Source organism: Pollachius pollachius (genome assembly GCF_949987615.1).
Source record: "Pollachius pollachius genome assembly, chromosome: 14".
NCBI lineage: Eukaryota > Metazoa > Chordata > Actinopteri > Gadiformes > Gadidae > Pollachius > Pollachius pollachius.
The window spans coordinates 13840781-13863217 of record NC_136947.1 but is presented as its reverse complement, the minus strand read 5'-3'; the positions used below and the strand labels follow the sequence as shown (position 1 = coordinate 13863217).

General features: G+C 48.4%; 3 protein-coding genes across 3 annotated transcripts; 2 read left to right on the top strand and 1 right to left on the bottom strand.

Annotated features, from left to right (window-relative positions):
• Positions 1-1117: 1117 nt before the first annotated feature.
• On the bottom strand, positions 1118-9481 carry prmt5 (protein arginine methyltransferase 5). Its single transcript, XM_079751088.1, has 16 exons — positions 9368-9481; positions 8953-9071; positions 8069-8154; positions 7544-7678; positions 7115-7230; positions 6829-6878; positions 6570-6733; positions 6042-6203; positions 5703-5780; positions 5552-5610; positions 5282-5404; positions 4458-4633; positions 3409-3612; positions 2895-3005; positions 2635-2699; positions 1118-1930 (listed from the first exon to the last, which is right to left on the bottom strand). Exons 1-16 carry the CDS (start codon positions 9463-9465, stop codon positions 1778-1780), a joined length of 1899 nt encoding a protein of 632 aa, XP_079607214.1. The 5' UTR covers positions 9466-9481; the 3' UTR covers positions 1118-1777.
• Positions 9482-10374: 893 nt separating this feature from the next.
• On the top strand, positions 10375-11481 carry psmb11a (proteasome 20S subunit beta 11a; the record flags this gene model as incomplete). The annotated part of the gene is made up of 2 exons (XM_079750614.1): positions 10375-10954; positions 11147-11481. 2 exons carry the CDS (start codon positions 10375-10377, stop codon positions 11479-11481), a joined length of 915 nt encoding a protein of 304 aa, XP_079606740.1.
• A 304-nt stretch (positions 11482-11785) lies between these two features.
• On the top strand, positions 11786-17688 carry psmb5 (proteasome 20S subunit beta 5; the record flags this gene model as incomplete). The annotated part of the gene is made up of 3 exons (XM_079751102.1): positions 11786-11995; positions 12547-12853; positions 16734-17688. The coding sequence occupies 3 exons, from the start codon at positions 11786-11788 to the stop codon at positions 17015-17017; spliced, it is 801 nt and encodes a 266-aa protein (XP_079607228.1). The 3' UTR covers positions 17018-17688.
• Positions 17689-22437: the final 4749 nt, after the last annotated feature.

Here is a 22437-nt window from a genome sequence, read left to right as displayed (position 1 = left end):
GAACTAGATGATTAATTTATAACTTAAGTTACGGACGTCATTTTGCGACCGGCTTCCTGCTGCTGACCAGGACGGTCGAGATGCTAAAAGATTACCGACGAGAACACCGCCGTGATATACACAAGCTTGTTATTTGCAGCCAATCAGGCCGCCGGGAATTGTCAACACATCAAGCCCCGCCCATCATGCAGAGAGACAAGACAGGTCTATTTTCCAAACAGGCAGGTCAAAAAGCTTTTTACATTAAATTCACCGCAAACAACATTTTAAGTATGAACTTGCAATACAAGGCCCATTTTAGATGTATGCTTATTGCACAACAAATCTGATGTAAGAAGTTTAATCCAAACCAGAGAGGGCAACTGTAGTTTTGTCTGTTCTGTGTTTGTGATTGCAACTTTATGTGATAAGCTTTCCCTGACCCATTTTATGATATATTTAGCACACTCAGTGGAAGGTATGGATAATGTATAGGTTGGTCAGCCGTTCATGGCGGAATCAACTTTTGAATGTTCAATAAAAACGACATTTAAGATTTCGAGACATGGCTGAAGGTTTACTTTGCATTTCGAAATGCATGAAGAACGCTAATATTACCTGGGACATGTTGGAACCATAGCGACCAACACTTTACCACCAACACTGTATCGGCTGCTCAGATAATGGCTCCGGCGACCCCTAGTGTATTCCATTATGTTCGACAAGTTGCATGCAAATTCGCATAAGTGTGTTTCTTTCAAAGCTAATCGCACAACTCGGGAATGAGCTGGAGTTATTTTACCAGGAAAAATTGCTTGAGGTCAAATGACCTCTTTTTCGAGCAATGCCTGGCCAAAATGGCAGCAGTTAAAATGAATGAAAGACAAAACAAAAAGAAAGCAGACATGAGAAAAAAAGAGACAAATACATTCCAGTGGGTGAAGAACAATTCCGAGACAATGATGAAATACTATTCAGTGAAACATTGACAAACTCCAAAATTTGCCATTAGAAAACATGTGAGTCGAGTTTTAAAATCATTCATAGTGATGAGCTCCTGCAATTTGACTGTTTTATTACAACTGCAAATGGACAAAAAACATTTGGACCAGTGAACCATGTATTCGGTGGATATGGAGTAACTTTTATTGATACAGACCAGCCAGTAACAGTGGAAAATACCAAAACAGGAGTAACAACATGTAAAATGGGACCCAAACTAATGTTTAGTCATTCCGAGTGGGGGATAAGTGCTTCAAATTTGAGGGTAAGCAATGTGGACCCCGTAAGGCAGAGTGGGCCTCAACCAGTGAGGGGGGGGGGGGGGGGGACGACAGAACCACACACACACATAATGTATGGTGACTCAAAAGCTTTGACACAACGGCAAAATTAACAAAAAGAAATAACTGAATGTGGGAACCACACATACAAGTGTTGAACGATAGTCCATGCCCTCAGGAAATTGTCCCAGAAACCAGTTGTTAATACTGGCATATTATCGACCAAATTGGCGTCTGAACAAGAACCCATTTAATCTGCTCCCTCACCGCTGTGACCCAACAAATACAACATTAAATCCCACCCAAAACCATTACAAAAGAGGACACTATGGGCCCCGTTCACTTAGCGGCCGTCTGGGTTTAGGACCTAGAGGGCCGCTAGGTGAACAAGGACCATTGGAAAGGCATTCCAACATAGTCCCAACTGCCATGTTATGATGTCATCGTCCGGGGTTCTGTGGATTCCTGATGGTGGATTGGCTGCGTAGGGGAAGGGGGGGGGGGGCTTGGCCTCTTCACAGGCCAATGGTGTAGGAGCGTCCGGCGGGGTTGTGGATGGCGGAGCAGGCGGGCTCGGTCACCGCCCACTCGTACCACACCTTCTTGCCGTTGTTGCAGCGCCAGAAGCGCACCGTGACGTCATCATTGTGGGACAGGGGGATGGGTTGCTGGTCGTGGTTAAAAAAAAAAAAAAAAAAAGAAGATGTTAACATTTAACAGTGACTTGAGCATTAACTATTTGAGGAGTGGTTGTGTATTGGAGTGGCAAGACAGTCGAGGTATTGTCTGCTCAACAGTGATAGTATTTAGCCTGGGTATACCCATGCTGCCTTGCACGTGATTTCATTTCACTCTGCTAGGCAGCCTGGATTCCATGGATCCGAATTTGGCCCGAGATAGGGAACCAATCACAGAACGGGGAGGGACGGCAAGACGATTAAGACGTCTATTCGACACACCCATCGTCTTCTTTCTCATCGAATTTCTGTCGCTCTACATACTACATCTGGTATAATTGATACGATTGGCTATGAGCTACATACAGACTCATATGATAAGAGATTCGTAGTGCCCAATAAACGGCTCCGGGCAATCTTAAACCACGCCTCAAATACGAGAAAATGAATGTGTGGTTCCCAGACCTCATCTCAATGTAGATTGAGATGGGGTCTGGCGTTAGCCAGGCTAGATAGTATTGAGTCACACCACAAACATATTGTATTTTATTTTTTTATATTTAAAGCACAGAAATACAGAGTATGTCACAAACATTTCAATGCACATCCTGTACGAGTAGGTAAATAATAAACCTTGAAATCTTGAACTTTTGTTCAATGGAAATAACAAAAGAAAATATAAATTGTAGACCGACCTTAAGTGGGAAAAGGATTGGGAACCAGGAAAACATCCCAGGGGAATGCGTTGCCGGTTTGATACCTGTAACACAAAGACACGGACATTACGTTTGAGGAATCACCACTCAACTTTAGCAAAACAATGTCTTTATGCGAGACAAGTTTATTTAAATAGCAGACTTTAAAACCAACATATCATTAAGAATGCTTTACATAAGCCAGGATTAGCATTGTATAGGCTTTAGAACGAACACACACACACAGTTTTGTTCCTTACTGAGTGTGACGTCTTTGTACAGGGTGGTCTCGAAGTAGCCGGCGAAGCCGTGGAGGACAGAGTTACAGCCCACGGAGAACTTGAGGCACTGATACCGGTTGTTGTTCATATCTAGAGGCGCATAAGAAAACAAGACAGGTTGGAACGTTTTTCTAAACTTAGAACACAACCTCTACATCCCCCATTTGTTAATTCCCTTCATTCCCTGTTTGACCACCAGGTGCACTGCCATTACAAGTAATTGAAAAAAAAAAAATTTGACATCACACATGGGAGTGTACGATGTATGATGGAGACACAGTCACCGAGGCTAACCAGTGTCTGCACAGAACACCCAGCTGGGTGCAGTCCCAATGGCTGATCAATGTCATACCGGGGGGGGGGGGGTAGAAATAAAGTTCCCCTTAATAGCCTTTTAAACCCAAAGCACATGGGGGGGGGGGGGGGAGGAACAGAACAGAGGACAGCCCACGGAAGGTGAATGCAGCAGGGCCGCCTCCTTCAGGGATCTCACCTGTAGTGGGGTGTGTGAAGGTGAAGCAGGCCTTGGGCTCAGCCAGCTGGTGGAAGTTGTGCAGGCGCACCACGTAGGGCGTCTCAAAGTGGCTCTCCGGGTCCTTGTCTCGCTCGCGGCAGCCCCGGACCTCGTTGTACAGCTTGGAGGAAGACAGCGGCGCCAGGAAGGACGTGTAGGAAGACGGGATGCTGACGCCGTCCTCTGCGGGGAGGACAGGATGGAGGATGGGGTTACATCCCAAACAGAAAAGGAACACTGGGAGAGGCGATGACGCGCAGAGAGTGCGCCGAAGTAGAACTGAGAAGCGGTTTTCCGACAGGAAGGGGAACGGTTGATGCGGACGCGGGTGTTGAATGACGTTTTGATATGGGGATCCATGATTAAAACAGAGGCTGGTCAGAGGTCACTACTGGGTGTTCATAGAAGCAAAAATAAAAGTAATAATAATAATAATAAATTTTATTTATGGGCGCCTTTCTTGACACTCAAGGTCACCTTACAAAATCAAACATTCATAAGAGAAAACAAAAAACAATAACATAATAAAACAGTGTACAAGAGAAAAACAGTGGGGTCATTCTAGTCCCAAGAATGCAACTGACTTAAAGGGAGTAGGCTTGGCTGAATAGATAAGTTTTCCGGTGAGATTTGAAAGTGATAATGGAACTGGAGTGTTGGATGTCATGAGGCAGAGAGTTCCAGAGGTGGGGGGGCTGAGCGACTGAATGCTCTTGACCCCATGGTAACCAGGCGAGCAGGTGGAAATGCATCAGACTTGTGGACTATTTTGAAAAGTGTGCTATAAACACATCGGTGTGTTGAATACAGATAGATGCAGTACCCCCCTAAGCATTTGTCTTTAAATGTATGTGACAATTCTGATCACTGAGCAGAACCTTTTATAATTACAGCCAGACAAATTCATACGTGTTCGGGCATCTTGCTCAAAGATGCCTACAGGTAGACAGGGTTCAAACACCCAAACCACTACACCAAATACAATTATGTGAGCAAAAGCGTGTGGTCCCGGCGGCGGTGGGCGGTACCTTTGAGGAAGTGCTGCGCTCCGTCCAGACATTCGGGGGACAGCTCGTTGTCGCCGAACGACCCCAGCAGCTCGCTGACGATGATGTCAGCCTTCTCGGGCGCGGCCCAGTCCCGCATGTCGCATGACACCACGGTCACCTGATCGCCCCACTCCTCAAAGCGCCAGTTCTCCAACCTGGCCGGGATAATGGACGACGTGAGACCTGGTGTTCAGGTCTTGGTTCCTGAACTCCAGGGAGATTCGGGAACTTTAAAGAAGTACTTCTTCTCAAACACAGCAGTGTCCGGATCTTGAGCACTTTCATGTGCTGAAGGTCAGTTTAATATTGACTCAGTGGTTCAACAGAGGGAGCAGGTTAACGGTTTGCCCCCTCGTCAAACGCGTGGTTCCAAGCCATGGGGCTGCTCCAATTCTTATTCTAAATGCTTGCTCTCAGGCTTTATCCCTCGGGCTTTGAGGCAGTAGCAGTATCGCAATGTAGATGCAATGTGGGTTGCTGACCAGCCGAGCTGCTTCAGCATCAAGAGTCGGCTTTTTGATGATCTGACCAATCACAACATCCACACTTTGTAGGCAATCCCGTTGGTTGATATGCAAATGTGTGATTAAATAGGGAAATTTAAGTAGTAGAGTCTCTGTACGACTCTTGGGTGGACCAGTTTTATTCTTAAATAGAGTAAATAGCTGCCATTTCACCTTTTATTCAGAATCATTGATTTATTGCACCGTTGTGTAAATATTATTCCTTCAACACCTTACTTAATAAATGGCGTGTCATCTTATCCCGGCAGGGTGACAAGATGGCGTAACATTGCAACTCACGTGACGATGGCGTTGGGGTTTTTCTCGACGGCGTAGATCTTCAGTTTCCTGTGCGCCTGGCGAGCAGCACGGAGGGAGGCGTTGACCAGTGGACCCCTGCCTGCCCCCAGGACCATCAGCACCCTGTGGCAGAGCCGATCTCGTTAAGGTCCAGTTTGTGTGGAACACACCAATCAGAACACGCATCGTCGCTCATATTCTATTTTGGTTCTGATCTGCTTCAGCATAGTGGGTCTTATGAACCCAAGCTGAGGGTTTGTGAACACTCACTGAACGTTGGTGTCCTTCTGCTCCTCAGGAACGCGGTCCAGTAAACACTTGTACACAGCCTGGTGAGAGAGGTAATGAAAAGGTCAATTCACTGAGCCGGAGATGCTTGGAGTTGGAGTTCTATGCTGTGGTCTGGTGCTGTGGAGGTTACCTGTTGGTACTGGGAGTACTTTATGGGGTCCTTCTCAAACACCTCGTATGTCTGGGATTCCAAGTTATCCATCAGGGGCTGACAGTGAGAAAAATAAGAATACCAGCCATGAAGACAATTTCAAGGGATGTACTGATACTCATTATCCTAGGCTGATAAATACAGATTATCGGTCTTTATTGAAACGGTAAGAAGCATCTTGCTCAAGGACACTTTCAGGCAGAATGCGGACAACGGGCATCAAACCTGACATCTCTCAGCTTGGAGTCAGACGCCCTGAGCATCTACACTAGTCTCGGGCAGAGAAGCCCACAGCCTACACAGTACACAAATGCACACCTGGAGCGGGGACTGCAGGTAGTCTTCGTAGCCCTTGGCGAAGAGCTCATAGGCATTGGGTGTGGGCCGGTTCTGGCTGAGGTACTCCAGGTACTGCAGGTAGGAGCGGAAGTCTTTCTCACTGTGACGGCTGGTGCCTGTGAAGATGAACTGGGCCTCCAGCTGGGGGGGGGGGGGGCAAACAGATATTTTGGTCAATGTTCCTCATTGAAGATGATGTGAAATAGGATATTTTTTGGACACGTTATTCAAGGATTATTTTTTTAACGTGTTTTAGATAAAGTGTTTTAGAGACCATCTTGGTTCTTTTCCAGGCAAAAATAGGAATATAAACTTGCATTAAGCGAAACATGAATGTGATTCTATCCTTTCGTTTGAATATTGTCAAATGAAAATGTTTACATTGAAGTCTTTACATGATGGAAGGGTAAACATGACAACAAACAAAAAGGTAGACTTCTAGATATTCTAGACAATGTCAATGAACAGCGTACAATTTCATAATACTAGTAAAGCATTGCCCAGTACCTTAAAAAGACTGAAGATTATCCGTTGGTGTGCTTTCGACAGCACAGGGAAGCCCTTTTTATTGGTCAGAAAGATGCTGGTGGGCAGAATAGCTGCTTTGATTGGCTCCCCAAGCCACTTATCAATCACAGCTTCTGAGGGCATGTCTGCACCCACTTCGATCGCTGTCAGGGAAAGGAAATCAAAGTCAGCACCAGAAGGACTACAACTCCCAAGAACACGACTGCTGACATTGCTCAATGTGGCTATGTGCTCTCACCAACACAGATCCTCTTGTTGTAGTCACAGAGAGTCCTGAATGAGTGCCACCTTAAAAAAAGAAATGGAAAGTGTCAGTCATAATTGAACCGTAGTCAACAGCAATGTGCATATTCACCTAGTGACCATCTTGGTTCTTTACGCTAGCTGGCTGGAGGAACTAAATGCAGAATTCCAGATTCAGTTCCCCCATCCAGCTAGCATTGAGAAGTAATAGGAGCCAAGATTGCCGCTTGGTGAATAGGGCCCATTGGGTGTTCCAAGCCGATGAAGGTCCACCTACTGACCAGATCCAGGTCTTCTCGTCCACGCTAGTGTCATCAGGGGCGGCTTTGCCCTGCTCGTTCTCCACCAGCTCGTCACGCATGTCCTCTGGCGCGAGCAGTGGTACGCGGATCCAGAACTGGTGGGACACACAATGATAAAGTCAGCACACTCCAACGATGGCATTCACTCACATTCAATCAAGATGATGGCGATGTCAGAACTCTGCACTCAGTTATTTACATGCACACCTCAATTCACCCAACTTCAGAGGATGTCTACCCCTGCGTACGGTTACGGCTCATGGATCACTCGATTTTGTGTTGGTCGTTCTCCATAGATAATTACATGCGACTGCCCCTTACCTATTGCATAGCAACAGTGATAATTACGACCATTCACTCATCATAGACCCTCATAGGGGTTGTGTGTCGCGTGTGTGGTCCGCTTACATTGGACGTGTGGTGCCCGGTCTGAATGTGGTTGACCAGCACACGGGCCAGGTTGGCGCTGTGGGCTCCCTTCAGGGGGATCATGAACGCAGGCAGACCCAGGTAGGCGGCGAAGTTCAGCTCCTGGACCAGCGCCTGGGAGGGAACACACACACATAGGAACACGTCAGTCAAATAATTATAAACCCTCTGAAAGCCCTTCATGATGATGGCAGGAAAGTAGACATTGGGATGAACGAGGCCACTCAAATGTACACGCACTTCTATTAATGTTGATACAGATGTGTGGCGCTTTGGACCCCGATGTTGGTTTAATAGGGATTTCTTGTTTTATTGTTCGATACTGATCTTTTGTTATAGTCTGTGAACTCATATTTTTTCGTTTTTGTACCGTTGTATGCTGAAGTTACGCTTCCATGTCATCTCAGCATGCCATGAAGGCAGTATCCCGCTAATCTAATGGAAGGGATAATACACCACCTACCGCTTCAAAGGAGCAGGAAATGAGAAGGCTGTGGAACTTACGGCCTCGGAGTTCCTGCGTTCTGTGGTGATCTCGGAGTCGGCATCAATCCATGGCGAGAGTTTGCCTACGATAAGGGTATTCCAATCTGGGGGAGACGTTCACAAGAACGGAGAGAGTGAAAGGAGCGTCAGCTTGCATGCAAGGCATTTCTCACCGCTGATTGCTCATCCTGTGGCCCTTCGTGAGCCAATGGAGAGGCAACGTGTCCAAGAAACACACATAAGCGACAGTGAAAAAAATAACCAAGTCTGAATTGGTTAATGGTCATCCAACTCTGTTGGATGACCAGAGATACATCTCTGTATATCTGGTTGTCCTCTGATTTTCTCGACCACCGTTCAGCCGACCGCATTCACACTTGGCGGAGCACCGAAGGGAGAGCAGTGTCGTGTGTAGTAGTTTGGATGAGTGGTTCTGGAAAAAGCTGCAAGCAGCAATACTGGAATTATAAGGCCCATTCTGGACACAAACGTTGTGCCCAGGGAATGCACTCAATAAAGAACGCAATATTGGAATTTGTTCATACTACTGTGCTGAAAATGGTTATACAGTATGTTTTACTACCTAGTGGGACAATTGTAATACGTTTAACTTGACAAACCCCAACCCCCGTGAATATGCAAAGTCCAAACGTTTCCGAATATGATATGGAATATTACTTTATATTTTGAAAACAGTTTATAATGTTTAACACCTTAATTATCCATACGCGTCCACATCGACAGTTACCTCAATAGCCCAGGAATGCGTCAACGAACTTGAGACTAACATATACATATACCATAGCTTTCTGACAAAGCATCAGTTGTGGAAAGTGTTGTCTTCTATATATCTTTGCATACACGCATATATTGCACATACACAACATATAAACCCACGTTACCTCTTCCACAAAGAAGCAGATCTGACCGAGTCTGGGCACCGAGCCGGTCTTTAGCGGGGGCCAGCTCATACTCCCTCCTGAACCTCGGGTGGTACAGGGGCATGCACAGGAAGTCAAACCTGCAAACACAGTTCAAAAAGTGGATCAGTGATGACAACCGGACGGATCAAACACATTCACTTACCCTAGCCATCTCGTAAATCATGGCACGTAAACATGAGAAACTACGAGAAATACACATTAAACGATTTTGGAGATAAAGAGGAGTGTAGGAACTCTGAGTAGCATCATTGTGATTTTGCACGTGCTATTCATTTGCCGGCTAACCTAGCAAGACTCACGTGCACAAAAGAAAATAGCTACGTAAACTCCACTCCAAAAACAGACTAGTATAAAGCAAGTGTATTTTTCTCACCCAAGTTTGGCGACTGCTGCTAAAGTGTCGGCTACCTCCGGCACACAATTCAAATCCCTCCCGCAGGATACTCTGCCTCCTGTACTACCAGACGCCATGATTTAGCAGAGTGAGTGAATGGAGAGAGAGAGCGCACTGTGACGAGCCCGTTCTCGGTTTTGGGGAAACTGGCGCCATCTTGGATCTCCAGACATGTTTACTCATTGCGCTCTCAATACATTAAGAGCCAAAATGTCTTCGACGTATTCCAGCTGCACGATCAACGAACTATCACGATACTAGCATAAGTTTGAAACGTACAGCAGAGGTAGAATCCGATTCGGGTAATTATTTTCTTAAATAATTAAACATATCCTCAAATATTTCTTCATGAATTGAGTAGAAGTTAATCCTATATTCTAACAGGGGAAATTAAAGCTGAATATTGTAGTTCGATTTTTGTCTTATAATAATTAAATACAAATAACAGTTATTCCTAGAATTGTAAAACGATCGCTTAAATGCGTTTTGTGGGTTTGCACATGAACAAGTCGCTTCAGCAAAAACGAATTGTTTGTAGCGTGGCTTTCCATATTATCACTTTCGTAGGATTTAATATCATAATATCCGATGTCAACTTCAACACAGTTTGGCTTGTGTCTGTGTGTGCGTGTGTGTGGGTGTGGGTGTTTGTGTGTGTATGCTCGCGTGTGCGTCTTTCACGATGGATTGTTTTACAGCACTATAAAAGGCCAGGTATTTTAGGTCAAATGGTTCCTGCACTCTTTGGCGTTGACCTGAGATGTATGGTATCTGATGGATAATAAGCAAAGAGAGAGGGCAAGCTTGGAGGATGTCCACATTGTTTCCTGAGAAGACATTGATGTCCCTTCGAGAAGACCTTGATGTTACTCACAACTTGAAGTATATTTGTTTTCGACTGACTAACTCAACTGACTCTTAGAAAATACTTTTGATCTATAACCTTATTTGGTGAGTTGAGGTCATCTTTCCCGATCTCCTCAGCCATGGCGTTAGAAGACTTCTGCAGCTTCAGGAACAACCCACACCTTTGGACTCCTGCATCTCTCCTTCTGCCTCTACAAAACCCAGCCTCCTCCACCCCAGGCATCCCCGAACACCACCACTCTGGACGGAGAAGATCGGAGTTGAGTAACCGTGACGACGGGCCGCCGCTCCGCCTCACCCTCCCTCCCACCTCCGCCGCCCGCCGCCTGATGCCCACGGTCCGGCGGCCCTTCCCCCTGACCCACGGCACCACCACCCTGGGCTTTGTCTTCCAGGGCGGGGTGATCGCGGCGGCCGACACCCGGGCCAGCGCCGGGGGTCTCGTGGCGTGCCCCGAGGTCCACAAGATCATCCCCGTCCACTCCCACCTGGTGGTCACGTCGTCGGGCAGCGGCGCCGACTGCGTGCTGTGGGCGCGGGCACTGGAACGCGAGATCCGGCTGTACCGGCTACGCCACGGCCGCGTTCTGTCGGTGCGCGGCACGGCCAAGCTGCTGGCGTTCATGCTGCATCCGTTCAAAGGGACGGATGTGTGCGTGGCCCTCACCCTGTGTGGGTGGGACCAGGGACCGAATGGAGGTCACCGTGATGGAGTTGACCAGGGCTCGGCGGGGCCATCCGGGGATGCAACCACAACGGAAGCACTGAGTCGGATAGAAGGGACGTCTCCGGCTCCGGGTCACGTGACCCAGAGTCCTGTCTCTGAACAGTCTGGTCACTCCTCCTCCTCCTCCTCCTCCTCTTCCTCCCCCTCCTCCACCTCCTCCACAGCTAGGGAAGGCCCAAAGGTGATCTACGTGTGCAGCGATGGCGCCCGCCTGCAAGGGGAGCTGTTCTCCGTGGGGTCGGGCTCCCCGTACGCCTACGGGATCCTGGATGGAGGCCTGAGGTGGACCCTGAGCCGAGAGGAGGCCTTCTCATTGGCCAGGGAGGCCGTCTTCCGAGCCACTCACAGGGACGCGTACTCTGGGAATAACGTGGACCTTGTTTACATCACGGAGAAGGGTTGGAGTCGCAGAGAGAGAGAGGACCTGAAGGAGGAATATTACAGACGAAAGGAGGAGATAGGGAAGATAGTGGAGGAAAGATGTAGAAAGACTGACTGAGTTTTTATTTTATGAACCCTGTTGTTATTTTGTAGTTATTAATAAATTGTGTGTTGTTAATGTGTTGCAGAAAGCTTTTCTTTTGGGTATTTGTTTTTATATATATCTTTATTTATTTTCGTAGGGGAATATATATCAGCACTAAATCATATATTAATAGACTGTATAGAATGCATTAAAACACTATTTTAATTGTGCTGTTTATAAAGCATCGCAAATAGGGGGCGCTGTCATATTTTGTCTGCACCACCAAACCATATATTGTAAACCAAGGAAGTCCATTGAACAATTATTAGTTTCAAAGATGGCGCTCGCTAGTGTGTTGGGCAGTGATTATGCGGATTTTTCATTTGATACTGACAAATCCTATGCTTTCGGCAGCGGACTCGCCGCCGAGCCTACATCGATAGAAAACCTCAGCTTCGCCATTAAAGGGGCGTTTGGCTCCGCGGAGCAGGACGACGTGGAGAAGAAGATAGAGTTCCTCCACGGCACCACCACCTTAGCGTTCAAAGTAAGCTAGCTACCGCTGCGCTGCTAGCCGGCTGTCTTTGTATCTGGTTCTCCTGTCCTCCATTTAAACGCAGGACGTATTTACCTGGCTAACGTGTATCGGAAATGTTGAACCACCTCACAAGTTGTAATGTCTCTGATAAGTCGTAAGCTGATTGTGCTTCGGGATCTCTTGAGAAATCTATGGTCGTTAGCTTTGTTAGCCTGTCCAATGCCGCCGCACCGAGGATGACAGTGTGGTTATTGTGGCTGGGAAGTCTGCTCGCCTCATAAACTTCAACTTCGCTTCTTATTTCACGGTGCATCAAACAGGCCTAATATTTACCTATCCAGTGTTACTGACCTGCTGCACATAAAGCGACATCAAGGCGTTGAGCTGTTTACAATTGATTTTACTTCCAAATCAAACTTTACTTATCGAGTTATAATAATAACCGTAACGTTGCACATCAGAATCACGATGATGCATTGAGGGAACGGCAATTGAGCACGCTCAAAACATATAAGGGAAACTACAAAAAATAAATTCAATACGTCCGTTATCTTTCCCAGTTCGACCATGGCGTCATCGTCGCCGTGGACTCCAGGGCCACCGCGGGCGCCTACATCGCCTCCCAGACGGTCAAGAAGGTGATCGAGATAAACCCCTACTTGCTGGGCACCATGGCCGGAGGGGCGGCCGACTGCAGCTTCTGGGAGCGCCTGCTGGCCCGACAGTGTCGCGTCTATGAGCTCCGCAACAAGGAGCGCATCTCCGTGGCGGCCGCGTCCAAGCTGCTGGCCAACATGGTGTACCAGTACAAGGGCATGGGGCTCAGCATGGGCACCATGGTGTGCGGCTGGGACAAGAGAGGACCAGGTAAATGTTACTGTGTGTGTTGACATTTATTTATTATAGTTTTATCATTAAAACTCCTCATGGCGTTGGTGATCTACCAACACCATTCCACTGCAATCATTTGCGCTGCAGTACTCCAGACCATTTCTGCCCCTCCAATACTGTGAGTAAATGACCGCTGTTAACACGTCAAACCCATTAAGGAAAGGGAAGTGACATGGAGACAATCTAGCGATCAATAAAATGATGCTTTTGAAATAGACCTCACCACTTGCTTAATGAAGTGAGGGGTAAAAATCAATTTGGCCCATAATGCGGCTGACAGGATGGCGGCGCTCAACTGTGCAAGGTCAACCAAACCTTAGAGCGGTTGATTGGTTTGTCTAACATTTAATGGCCACTCAAAACACTTTATTGACTCATTACTGGGCTCTATACCTACGTAATCGTCGTAAGCATCGATGTTAGTAACGCAGTGGACACTTAATAATTATGTATTGCTTGAAAATCAAGCAACCTGAAATTTGATTAAAGAGGCTGTTTTTTTTATTCGATTTGGATAAGAAAAAACATAATTGGGGAGTTAAGACATGATGATAGATTAAGTCATGATGAATGGTTGAAATACAATTCTCTTGAGAGTTGGAAAAGCCTTGCTTTAAGTTCATGGTGACTGCAATACACCCACATCGGGGTGCATCTCTTTGCATGGTGTGATGGCAGAATTGTAGATTGTAGTTACCGTTTCCAACACTAGATGGCACTGTCGGCTCTCCTAAACAATATCCCTGTCTCTCCAGTCGTGAGGGATGATTTATTTATTTCTTTATCTTTTGATACCACGGCAAGGACCCAAGAAGCCGTATATCACGGCCAGTGTGCTTAAAGAGGTCGCAACGGTGACACAGTAATGGCAAATCAATGAGGCTGCGAGCGCGGGCCAGGGAGAGAGGTCCCAGACGATGATGGACACAGGGTCTCAGCCCCGGACAATTGGGTCGCATGCATAATGCCGCCTGCCAGTCCCGATGCCACTGATCGATGGCCAGCGCTTCCGAGGGAAACTGCGGTCGTCCACCACGGGACAAAAGACCGGTAACCCGGCCCGGCGGTGCCGGCGTGGTTAATCACGGGCTCCAATCAATCGCAGAAATAACAACCGGCGAATAAGTTCGATAGGAGCGAGGGAGTCTCGCTGTCGCCTTGGGTCACCCTTGGCAACGGCGGTGATTGAATGGAAAGGTAAATGACATGTTAATGAAATCAATTGCGATTACGGGCGGAAGCGCATTAGCCGGCCGCAATCACGTCAAGAGCACTTACTCCTCTGTTGGGGGGCCCGTTACCGCCCTGCGGTGGAAGGCTTTAATAAAATGCGGGTTGTGACTGAAGTGATCAAGGACGCAGTTTGACCTACGGTAGTTTCCTATGGGGTCTCGACTATCTTGTACCTGCTGTACAGCACCCTCCTCTGGCTAATGTTTGACCCTAAAAATAATGATAATGTATATCAAGTGCGAGAATGGCGGGGGTCCCCAAAAATGGAAGCAGGAATTCTTCATCTTAACCCGGACCGCTTGGTGCCGACCCAGCTCTAGTCCAAACCGTCTCTTAGGACCACGGCGGAATGCACGTCCTGTCATAAAACATGGCCGTAGTGCCGCTGTTTTATCGCCTCTCCCTGCTAGGCAGACGGTGCCTTGATATATAATGGCGGCCGTTTGTTCGCCCCCCCCCTTCTCCCCTTCGTGTTCTCCGGTTTCATTTCAGCCCCAAGCCTGTCATGTGTTTTGTACGGGAAAGGGCACCGTCGACAGACGGCCGTCTATAGACAAGACGCAAAGCTAATTTAAAGCTGACGAACCTCCACCTTCCCTCCCCCACCTCCGCCCGCAGTGGTCCATCGAGCCAGCTGCAGTGGATGCTGGCACTCTTTAAAAAAAAGAAAAAAAAAAAATCTGCTTATCCACCTGTCAGCTGATGAAAGAGTGGAAGGAGCCGTCGGCTGGCGGAACGTTCCGCCATCCGTCCTGCGGCCCCGCCCGCCGCTCCCCTCGCTCTCTGATTCAAACGCCAGACTCATGAATTTTCTGTCTCAGCGGTTGTTTTTTCTTATTCAGTTTTCCTCGTTTTTCTTGTTGGCCAAGTGCCACTAAGGTGGCAGCACCCATGTGGCGCGTACATCCCCTAAACCACGCCGCGCTCGGCGCCTCAAAGGGCCCAGGTGCGCTGTTGCCATGACGGCAGCACACTTCTTCGTCTTGGGCTTTCTAAAGACGTCTCCATCATCCTCTCATCTCCTCTCCCCATCGGCGCTGGCACTGAGCCCGGGAGACTGCCTGGCTCTGAGCGCCCGGCCCGCACGTCGTGGGGGGGGTCCTTTTTTAAACGTTTATTTAATGACTGCATTTACGGCTGTTGAGGAAGCGGCGCCCCTCGGCGGGGCACGGCCAGGAACCGGCGGCGGCGCTATTCACTCAGCAGACGCAGGGTGATTATCCGTGCCGCCAGGTAGTGGCTGGATGGAGAAGGTGCAATTCGCCGCTGAAAGCGATTGCCCGCGTCCACATTATTTTCGTCTCCATGACTGTCATTTGTTTTTCAGTTGGAACTGCGCGTTTCCTTTTTTTCCTCTCTCCCCAAAACGTGTCGGCTATTCGCAATGTTCAGTTTTGAGTGTGGGAGTATGTGTGGGAGAGCTGTGTGTGTGTGTGTGTGTCTTAACAGGTTTAGGCCCTGTGACGCCGCTAGAAAAGACGTAATTTTCGTTCTGCCATCTGTCGGGAGTGCGAGGGCGATCGCAGGCTGTCGCCAACTGCCCGATATCTCACTCGTCACGCTCATCGCGGCCGGGTCACGGCGAGATGGACAAAAAGTCTTGCACGTGTCCACAAACGACAAGATGTGTGCTGTGTACACGCTTGCTGTCCGTGCACGTGGACTTATGGGGGGCCCTGTTGGGATTTCAAATTTTATAAATACCTTTTGAAGAATTGTATAGACGGGAAGTGTGCTGTTTTCTGGATACGCCTGTGGGGACAACCTTGTGGTGTTCAGGCATGTTTGCAAACCTGAACAACAGAGTCTAAAGCTGCGCCGATCAGCAGTGCAGGCTTGCATTATGGCCTGTATGATTGCATGTTTTTACTAGGTTATAGGGGAAACAAACGTGTAGGACATATGTTTCACGTGCGCGGTGTGCGAGAGCGTTCATGCATGTCTTTGTGTTGCGTCGTCCTTGTCTGAAGGCGAGAGGAAGCATCTCCGAGGTCCACTCTCACTCGCTCTCCTTCCTGCCAGCAGGAAGCGGCGGGGGAGGTCACCTGCTCAGCTCGCGTTACTGGTCGATAGTTAATTTTTGGTGTGTCGGGCCCAAATCAATACCCTGTACTATTCCTGCTGTAGCCGGGGGCGTCCGCGTCTTTTTGGAACGCGCGCCGTGTCAGCAAATTCCGTGGCCAGCCTCACCTCTCACGGACAGGATGCAGCTGTTGGCATCTGGCTGTCTCAGCACACACACACACCCCTCCTGTTCCTCCTCCATGAAATCACAGCTGTTCAACCCCCCCCCCCCCCCCCCCTCTGGTGGGCCCTGTGTAGGCTGTGGTTTAGGGAAAGCTGGGCTGCTGGATGTCACTGTTATGTGTATGCGGGAATTTTGTCCGAGTGTAGTGTATAACCAAGCTGTTGGAAGTATGCGTATGCATTTGTGTGGTCTTTGTTCTAATGACCCAGAACTCCACTCCCGAGTCAGGTGAGCGGTCTTCCGTGACGGCTCTGTGGTACTGACCGTACTCCCTTTTTTTCCTTCTCCCTCCCTCCCACTCCCTTGTCCTTCCCCTGCTTCCGTTCTCACTCTTTCTCCTCCCTGCTTTCCTCTCCCCCGTCTCCCCCCCTCCAGGCCTGTACTACGTGGACTCCGAGGGGAACCGCGTGTGCGGCGACCTGTTCGCCGTGGGCTCGGGGTCCATGTACGCCTACGGCGTGATCGACAGCGGGCTGCGGCAGGACATGAGCGTGGAGGACGCGTGCGAGCTGGGGCGCCGCGCCATCTACCAGGCCACGTACCGCGACGCCTACAGCGGCGGGCAGGTCAACCTGTACCACGTGCACGGCGAGGGCTGGACGCGCGTCTCCCAGGACGACGTGCTGCTGCTGCACCACAAGTACCAGGAGAAGCTGTAAAGCAGGAGGCCCGGAGGAGGAGCTGATGGAGGGGTCAAAGGGGAACGGCCACTTGAGGCTGTTTTCTGATGGAGGAGAGCGCTGCTTGCTACGCGTGTTGTGAACCAAAATGGCGGTCTGACAAATGGACTCGTTCGCGATCCCCATGTCGGACCAATGATATCAACGGTCCAACCTCTTTGTGTTCAATGTTGAGGACCGGTTAGTATATTTTTTCCACACCACGCGTGTAAAGCAGTTCTGTTTTATTAGAGAATAGCAGAGCGCCGCTGTTCCCAGTTGACCCAGCGGTTCATGGGTTACAAAGGCTGCGTTATATTCCCTGTTGTTCAGTACATGTTCACATTGTGTAACGGGCGGGGGGAGGGCGACGTGAAAGTAGTGCTGATCTGTGGGGAGGGCAGATGGATTTGTTTGGCGAAGGATGAGATGTGAGTAATTTGCCTCGTCACTGGGCTCCAATGAAAAGCATCCACTTAACGTTGTAGATTATTTTGACAGGAACACTTGTCAACTGACTACACACACACACACACACGGACACACACACACCTAAACGTAGGGAGTGATGTTTGTTAGGCTGAGGAGGGGAGCACATCGCTTGAATATGTAACCTGCTAAACAACATCCTTTCTAATTAATAAATGACACCTTGTTGGTTTTTTCCAGAATGTGCACGTGTCATTTGTCTTTTTTTTCTCTGTCGGTTAACTTTAAAATTCCTTATCCAGTGCATTCCCAGAATGGAAAGATGATCTTCGACACCCGTCCCCTTGATGTAGTTGCTTCTGTTTACATCGCCGTCATCTGTTCCCACAGCTGTTGGCAACTGTCGTTAGATCCACAAACTCCTGTTTCGGCAGCGTTCTGCAGCCTACGCGCGTCGCTTATTGGCAGAAACAAGAGCCCCGTTTAAATGGAAGTTGCTTAATTGCATCGGGCCATCTTCCGTTGTAATTGCGCCTCGTGAGTTGTGCAATGTATTTTGTACCCATCGCCGCATGCGCCCCCCTTTTAGTCTTTCAAAATGTCTCCCTGTTCTCCCACTTTGCTTACACAAATTCTTCCTTATAATTGCATGTGAAATGCACTTTACTTTTTTTTTCAACCCACGCGTGTTTTCCTTTGTCTTTTTGTTCTTCCCAACAATGTAACGACCCGCGCAGCGCGAGGGTGCCACTCGAGCGCCTTTTACGGTCTGGTATAAACACCAATAAAAGGCGATGAGTAGACCTCTCCAGCCTCGGAGCCGTGTTTAAAAACTAGTTTCACAGGTGACTAGTTGGCAGATGGGAACAGAAATGGGATTTCGATAAATGGAAAATGAGCTGGTTATTGAAGTCCAGTAAATGCTGTTCTTTTGAATCAATGTAGTGCCCCTGCTACACTGCAAGGAGAGGGCATAAAACAAAGGTGAGCGTGATTAAATAAGTTATATAATACTTTTTATGTCCTCTTCAAGTATTCCACGAAAAGACTAGAAAAATGAGCATTGCAGTGCAAGTTGTAAGGTAAGGCCTATTCTCGACATGTGGTAGGAGTAGTACAGACCTATTTAAGTGATTATTTTATAACGGCCATATGTGACGCGTTAACAATAACGTGCCTCACAGTCGTCAGCGTCCCTATGAAAAGTCACTTCCGACAATGAAAAAGTCTGCTTTAATGGGTTACAGTGTTGGCCCATAATTACTAGATAAGGGGTTATTTCAGTTCTGCAAACACATGCACGCGGGGGGAGAAGAGTGATTCACAGGAAGAAAACAAAACACTGCCTTTTGCTTGAATTTTACACCTTTTCCCTCTGATTACCAGGTGGACTTAGGTTGAAATGTGTATAAATGTATATTCTGTGTGTGTAAGGCTAGGTTGTTTGATCTTCTGGTAGCATCAATGTCTTTGGCAATTGAGTCTCCTCTTTATCTAGGTCGATCGATGTTCTTGTCATTTCATTTTGTGTTTTCGATTCATATTTAATCTGCCGTTGGTGATGCTCCGTCCCTGCGGCTTTTTTCTACCGTACTTTAAGAAACCTCACTTGTTCTAACCGCCTTATGAATAAGTAACTAGCAGACTAGAGGGCACTAATATCCCTCGCCTGGCAGTTGGGTTCAAATCCTATAATATATTCATCCGCAGCCTACTTTGGATGAATAATCGGACTTCTAGAGTCTCTTTTTAATCTAATAACAGGCATATTATTTACCTATTCAGCCGTGTTGGCCAGTATTTTGACATTTTTAAATTGTTTTGGTTGTAAAGGCAACCTCATAAAGCCTGCAAAGGGCACGGCTGGCAAGCATTTCAATTAAGCACGATCCAATCAAATCATGCTCTCCTCCTATGTTTTGAGCTTCGCTAATTGCCACGCACCTGTTCCAGACATCAGGATTTACAGATTTGCAGTGTATTTTAATTGGGAACGAAACCACACAATTTGCAATGATGATTTTTATAACTACGAAAACTTCAATGCTTGCATACATCATTAAGTGTGCTATGAAAAAGGTACAAGCAAAACACTAACCACTTAAAACATTGAAAAAAGTGAAATTCCCCTCTCTGTCCATGTGTTTTTTCTTTCATGTCGATTGGCTAGAGAATCAAATGTAGTAACGTTGAAAGACGGTTCCCTCTCATGTGTTCCTTCTCAAGGTAGGGTGATTGGTCGTCTTCCTTTTAGCACGTTGACACAAACAGTGATTAAGGGCTGTAGAAATAAATTGTACTTGACGCATCTGTTTAGTTTAGGTAGGCCTACAGGGTTGGAAACAGTTAATGGTTGCTATTAGCTCAGAAACCACTAAGGCTATCTGTTTAGTAAGGGGTTTAATGCAATCAGGTAGAAAAATCTATTAGTCATTATTGACCAATCACAGGCTGCCTTTAGCTTTGTTGGCTTTTCACGCTCTCTCTTGTGTAATTGAATCAATAGCAGCGTGTAAAGTGATGCCTTCGCGATAGCCTCACTACTCTTTCACCTATCGCTTCCCCGCATTGTTTTCACTCAGGAAGTGCTCCAGCTCAAACAATTCTCGCCGTGCGACCTTGGCAATGAACCAGCGGGTCAGCGAACATCTGGATCCACGACGGTGAGAGACGCGAGTGCTCAAACAGCAAGCCCTACTTTGACTACAGTAGGGGGTATTACCGTCGCCACGCGTGGCACTTGTTGTTTCATTAGCGGTTCGCACCAGTGATGGTCCCCGGCAAGGACGCAGCGCCGTCACCGCAGAGCAAATAACAGAAAGATGTGTTTGTATTTTTCATACCTAAAATGAGACTAAACTGCAATGAAAACGACCAGCTGGCAACGTTGGATGGTGGCAGCTCGATCACTTTCACACCGTTGCAAAATACCCAGTTAATTTTTTTTCTCAAATTTGTGTTTTTTCTTGCCCACGTTGAGCCATCTGTGAGGCAGAGGATAGTGTTTGATTTCTGTACCGGCAGAGAGCGGATTACACTAGAACACAGTCCTCAACAAGGCCTTCTATCACTTAGGTATGCATCCCGTGGGAGACGAGCCAATAGGATCCAGAGTATATAGGCCCAAGTCATTTTGGAGCATATTTATAAAGATTAAAAGGAAAGCACACACACACCCAAGGCAGACTCTTGTCTGCGGCCCTCCATTCTGAAGCTATTATTCTATCTGTTGATGCCGGGACCTGTTGTGGGGGGGGGGGGAAGCAATGAGGAATCTATTTGGCGAGGGGTAATGACTCCTTGCACGACAGCTCCCCTCAAGCCCTGAAGTCTCCCTGCATGTCACACAATCAGGGCGCCGGCGTCCTTTAAATATGATCTCCCTACTACACGTCCCCACCCTCCCCACATAATTACGTTTGTGCTCCCCCCGTGCTTTCCTTCCCCTCGCGTCGTCGCCGGCCCACCGAGTGGCGACCGCCGCCGCGCCCGCTCTGAGAGGCTCCGTTTCCCACCCCCCCGGGAGGTGACAGCCAGGCTCTCTTGTCATTCCCAGCGCGCGCCGGTGCATGTGTGCTCCCTGTCCCGATTAGCTCTTCCTGAACTGGATGTAAACCCCCTTCCCCAACCCCCTGTCCTTCTCTACCCTCACCCCTCTCCCCCCTGAACATATTCTCCTCCACCACCGGCGGCAATAACATTTTGTCAATTGCTTTTTTTTTCTCTTTTTTTTGCTAGCGTTGTGTTGCACGATTAATTCAGCGGCACGACTCGATGAAGCCGGTCAGGGGGAGACAGTGCGGCACTTGACTCACGTCCAATCAGACTCATTCCTCCGCTGGGGAGCTTCGGCCAAACACACCGCTCTGAACGCTCCTCTCCCTGATCACCACCACCACCGTCATCATCGTTGATCCCCATGACGATGATGGGATGGTGATGATCACCCTGAACTGGCCACCAACAACCCCCCTCCCCCCTGCTATTAGTGCAATATGTCCCTTACGATGATGACAGCCATCGTCATCATCGCCAGGACATTGAAGGTGATGATGGTGGAGATGACCCCCCACGAAGACAACCAGCAAACTCCACGCCTCCCCCCCCCCCCCCCCCCCCCCTAGTGTAGTAGGTCCCTTACAATAACCCTAACCCTAGCCATCATCATCAGCGCCATCATAAGGATGATGGCGATGAGCGTGGTGATGTCCAACCCCTTCCTCAACTCACTGCCCCCCCCCTCCTAGGCTATTAGTGCAGTCTCTCACTGCAGTGCCCAGCAGCGGTGGCTGTTTATCATGGTCATGACACCTGACTGTATAAATGGGAGCTGTCTGTTTGTTTTATCGTCACCCCCGCCCAGGCCTGGCCCCTCGCAGGCAGACAGAGGCAGGGTCACGGAGCCTATGTGGTGGGGAGACGGCGGCAGGAAGAGTGATGGACTCTGCCACGGTCAGTCCACTTGTGCTCGGCCGCGTGGCTCCTGGCTTCCCCTGACGCACGCCGTCTTTCCTCTTGAAGACGGAGGACTGAGCCCCAACAATAGTACATGTACATGTGGTACATGTAGTACATGTGGTTTTTCATGCGATGGCTCCCTCCCCGGGGAAGTTGCTGCATGTTACCCTGTCACCTGCCGACGAAGCGGCGACGCGACCCACCTGTGCTCCGCTTATTGCAGGTGAAACGAAGGGATGTTTACCCCGGAGCCTGCAACTCTGCAGCCCCAGAATGAACCAAATCCTGAAAGCTTTTTTAAAGGCGTGGGTCCTCCTTTATAACGCCAAGGCTGAGTGATTGGCCCTGGTGATGGAGAGAGTCTGACGTGGTGCATGATAACGCTGGAACGATGGCATGTTGTTTTGGGTAGGTCTGGAAATTAAACGGACGCCCTCCATTTCTACCGTCCCTGACGGCTGGAGCCTGTTATTGTACTTTAAGAGTGTTTTTGACGCTTTCAGGAAGGGAGCGTAATTGGAGCAGGGACAGCA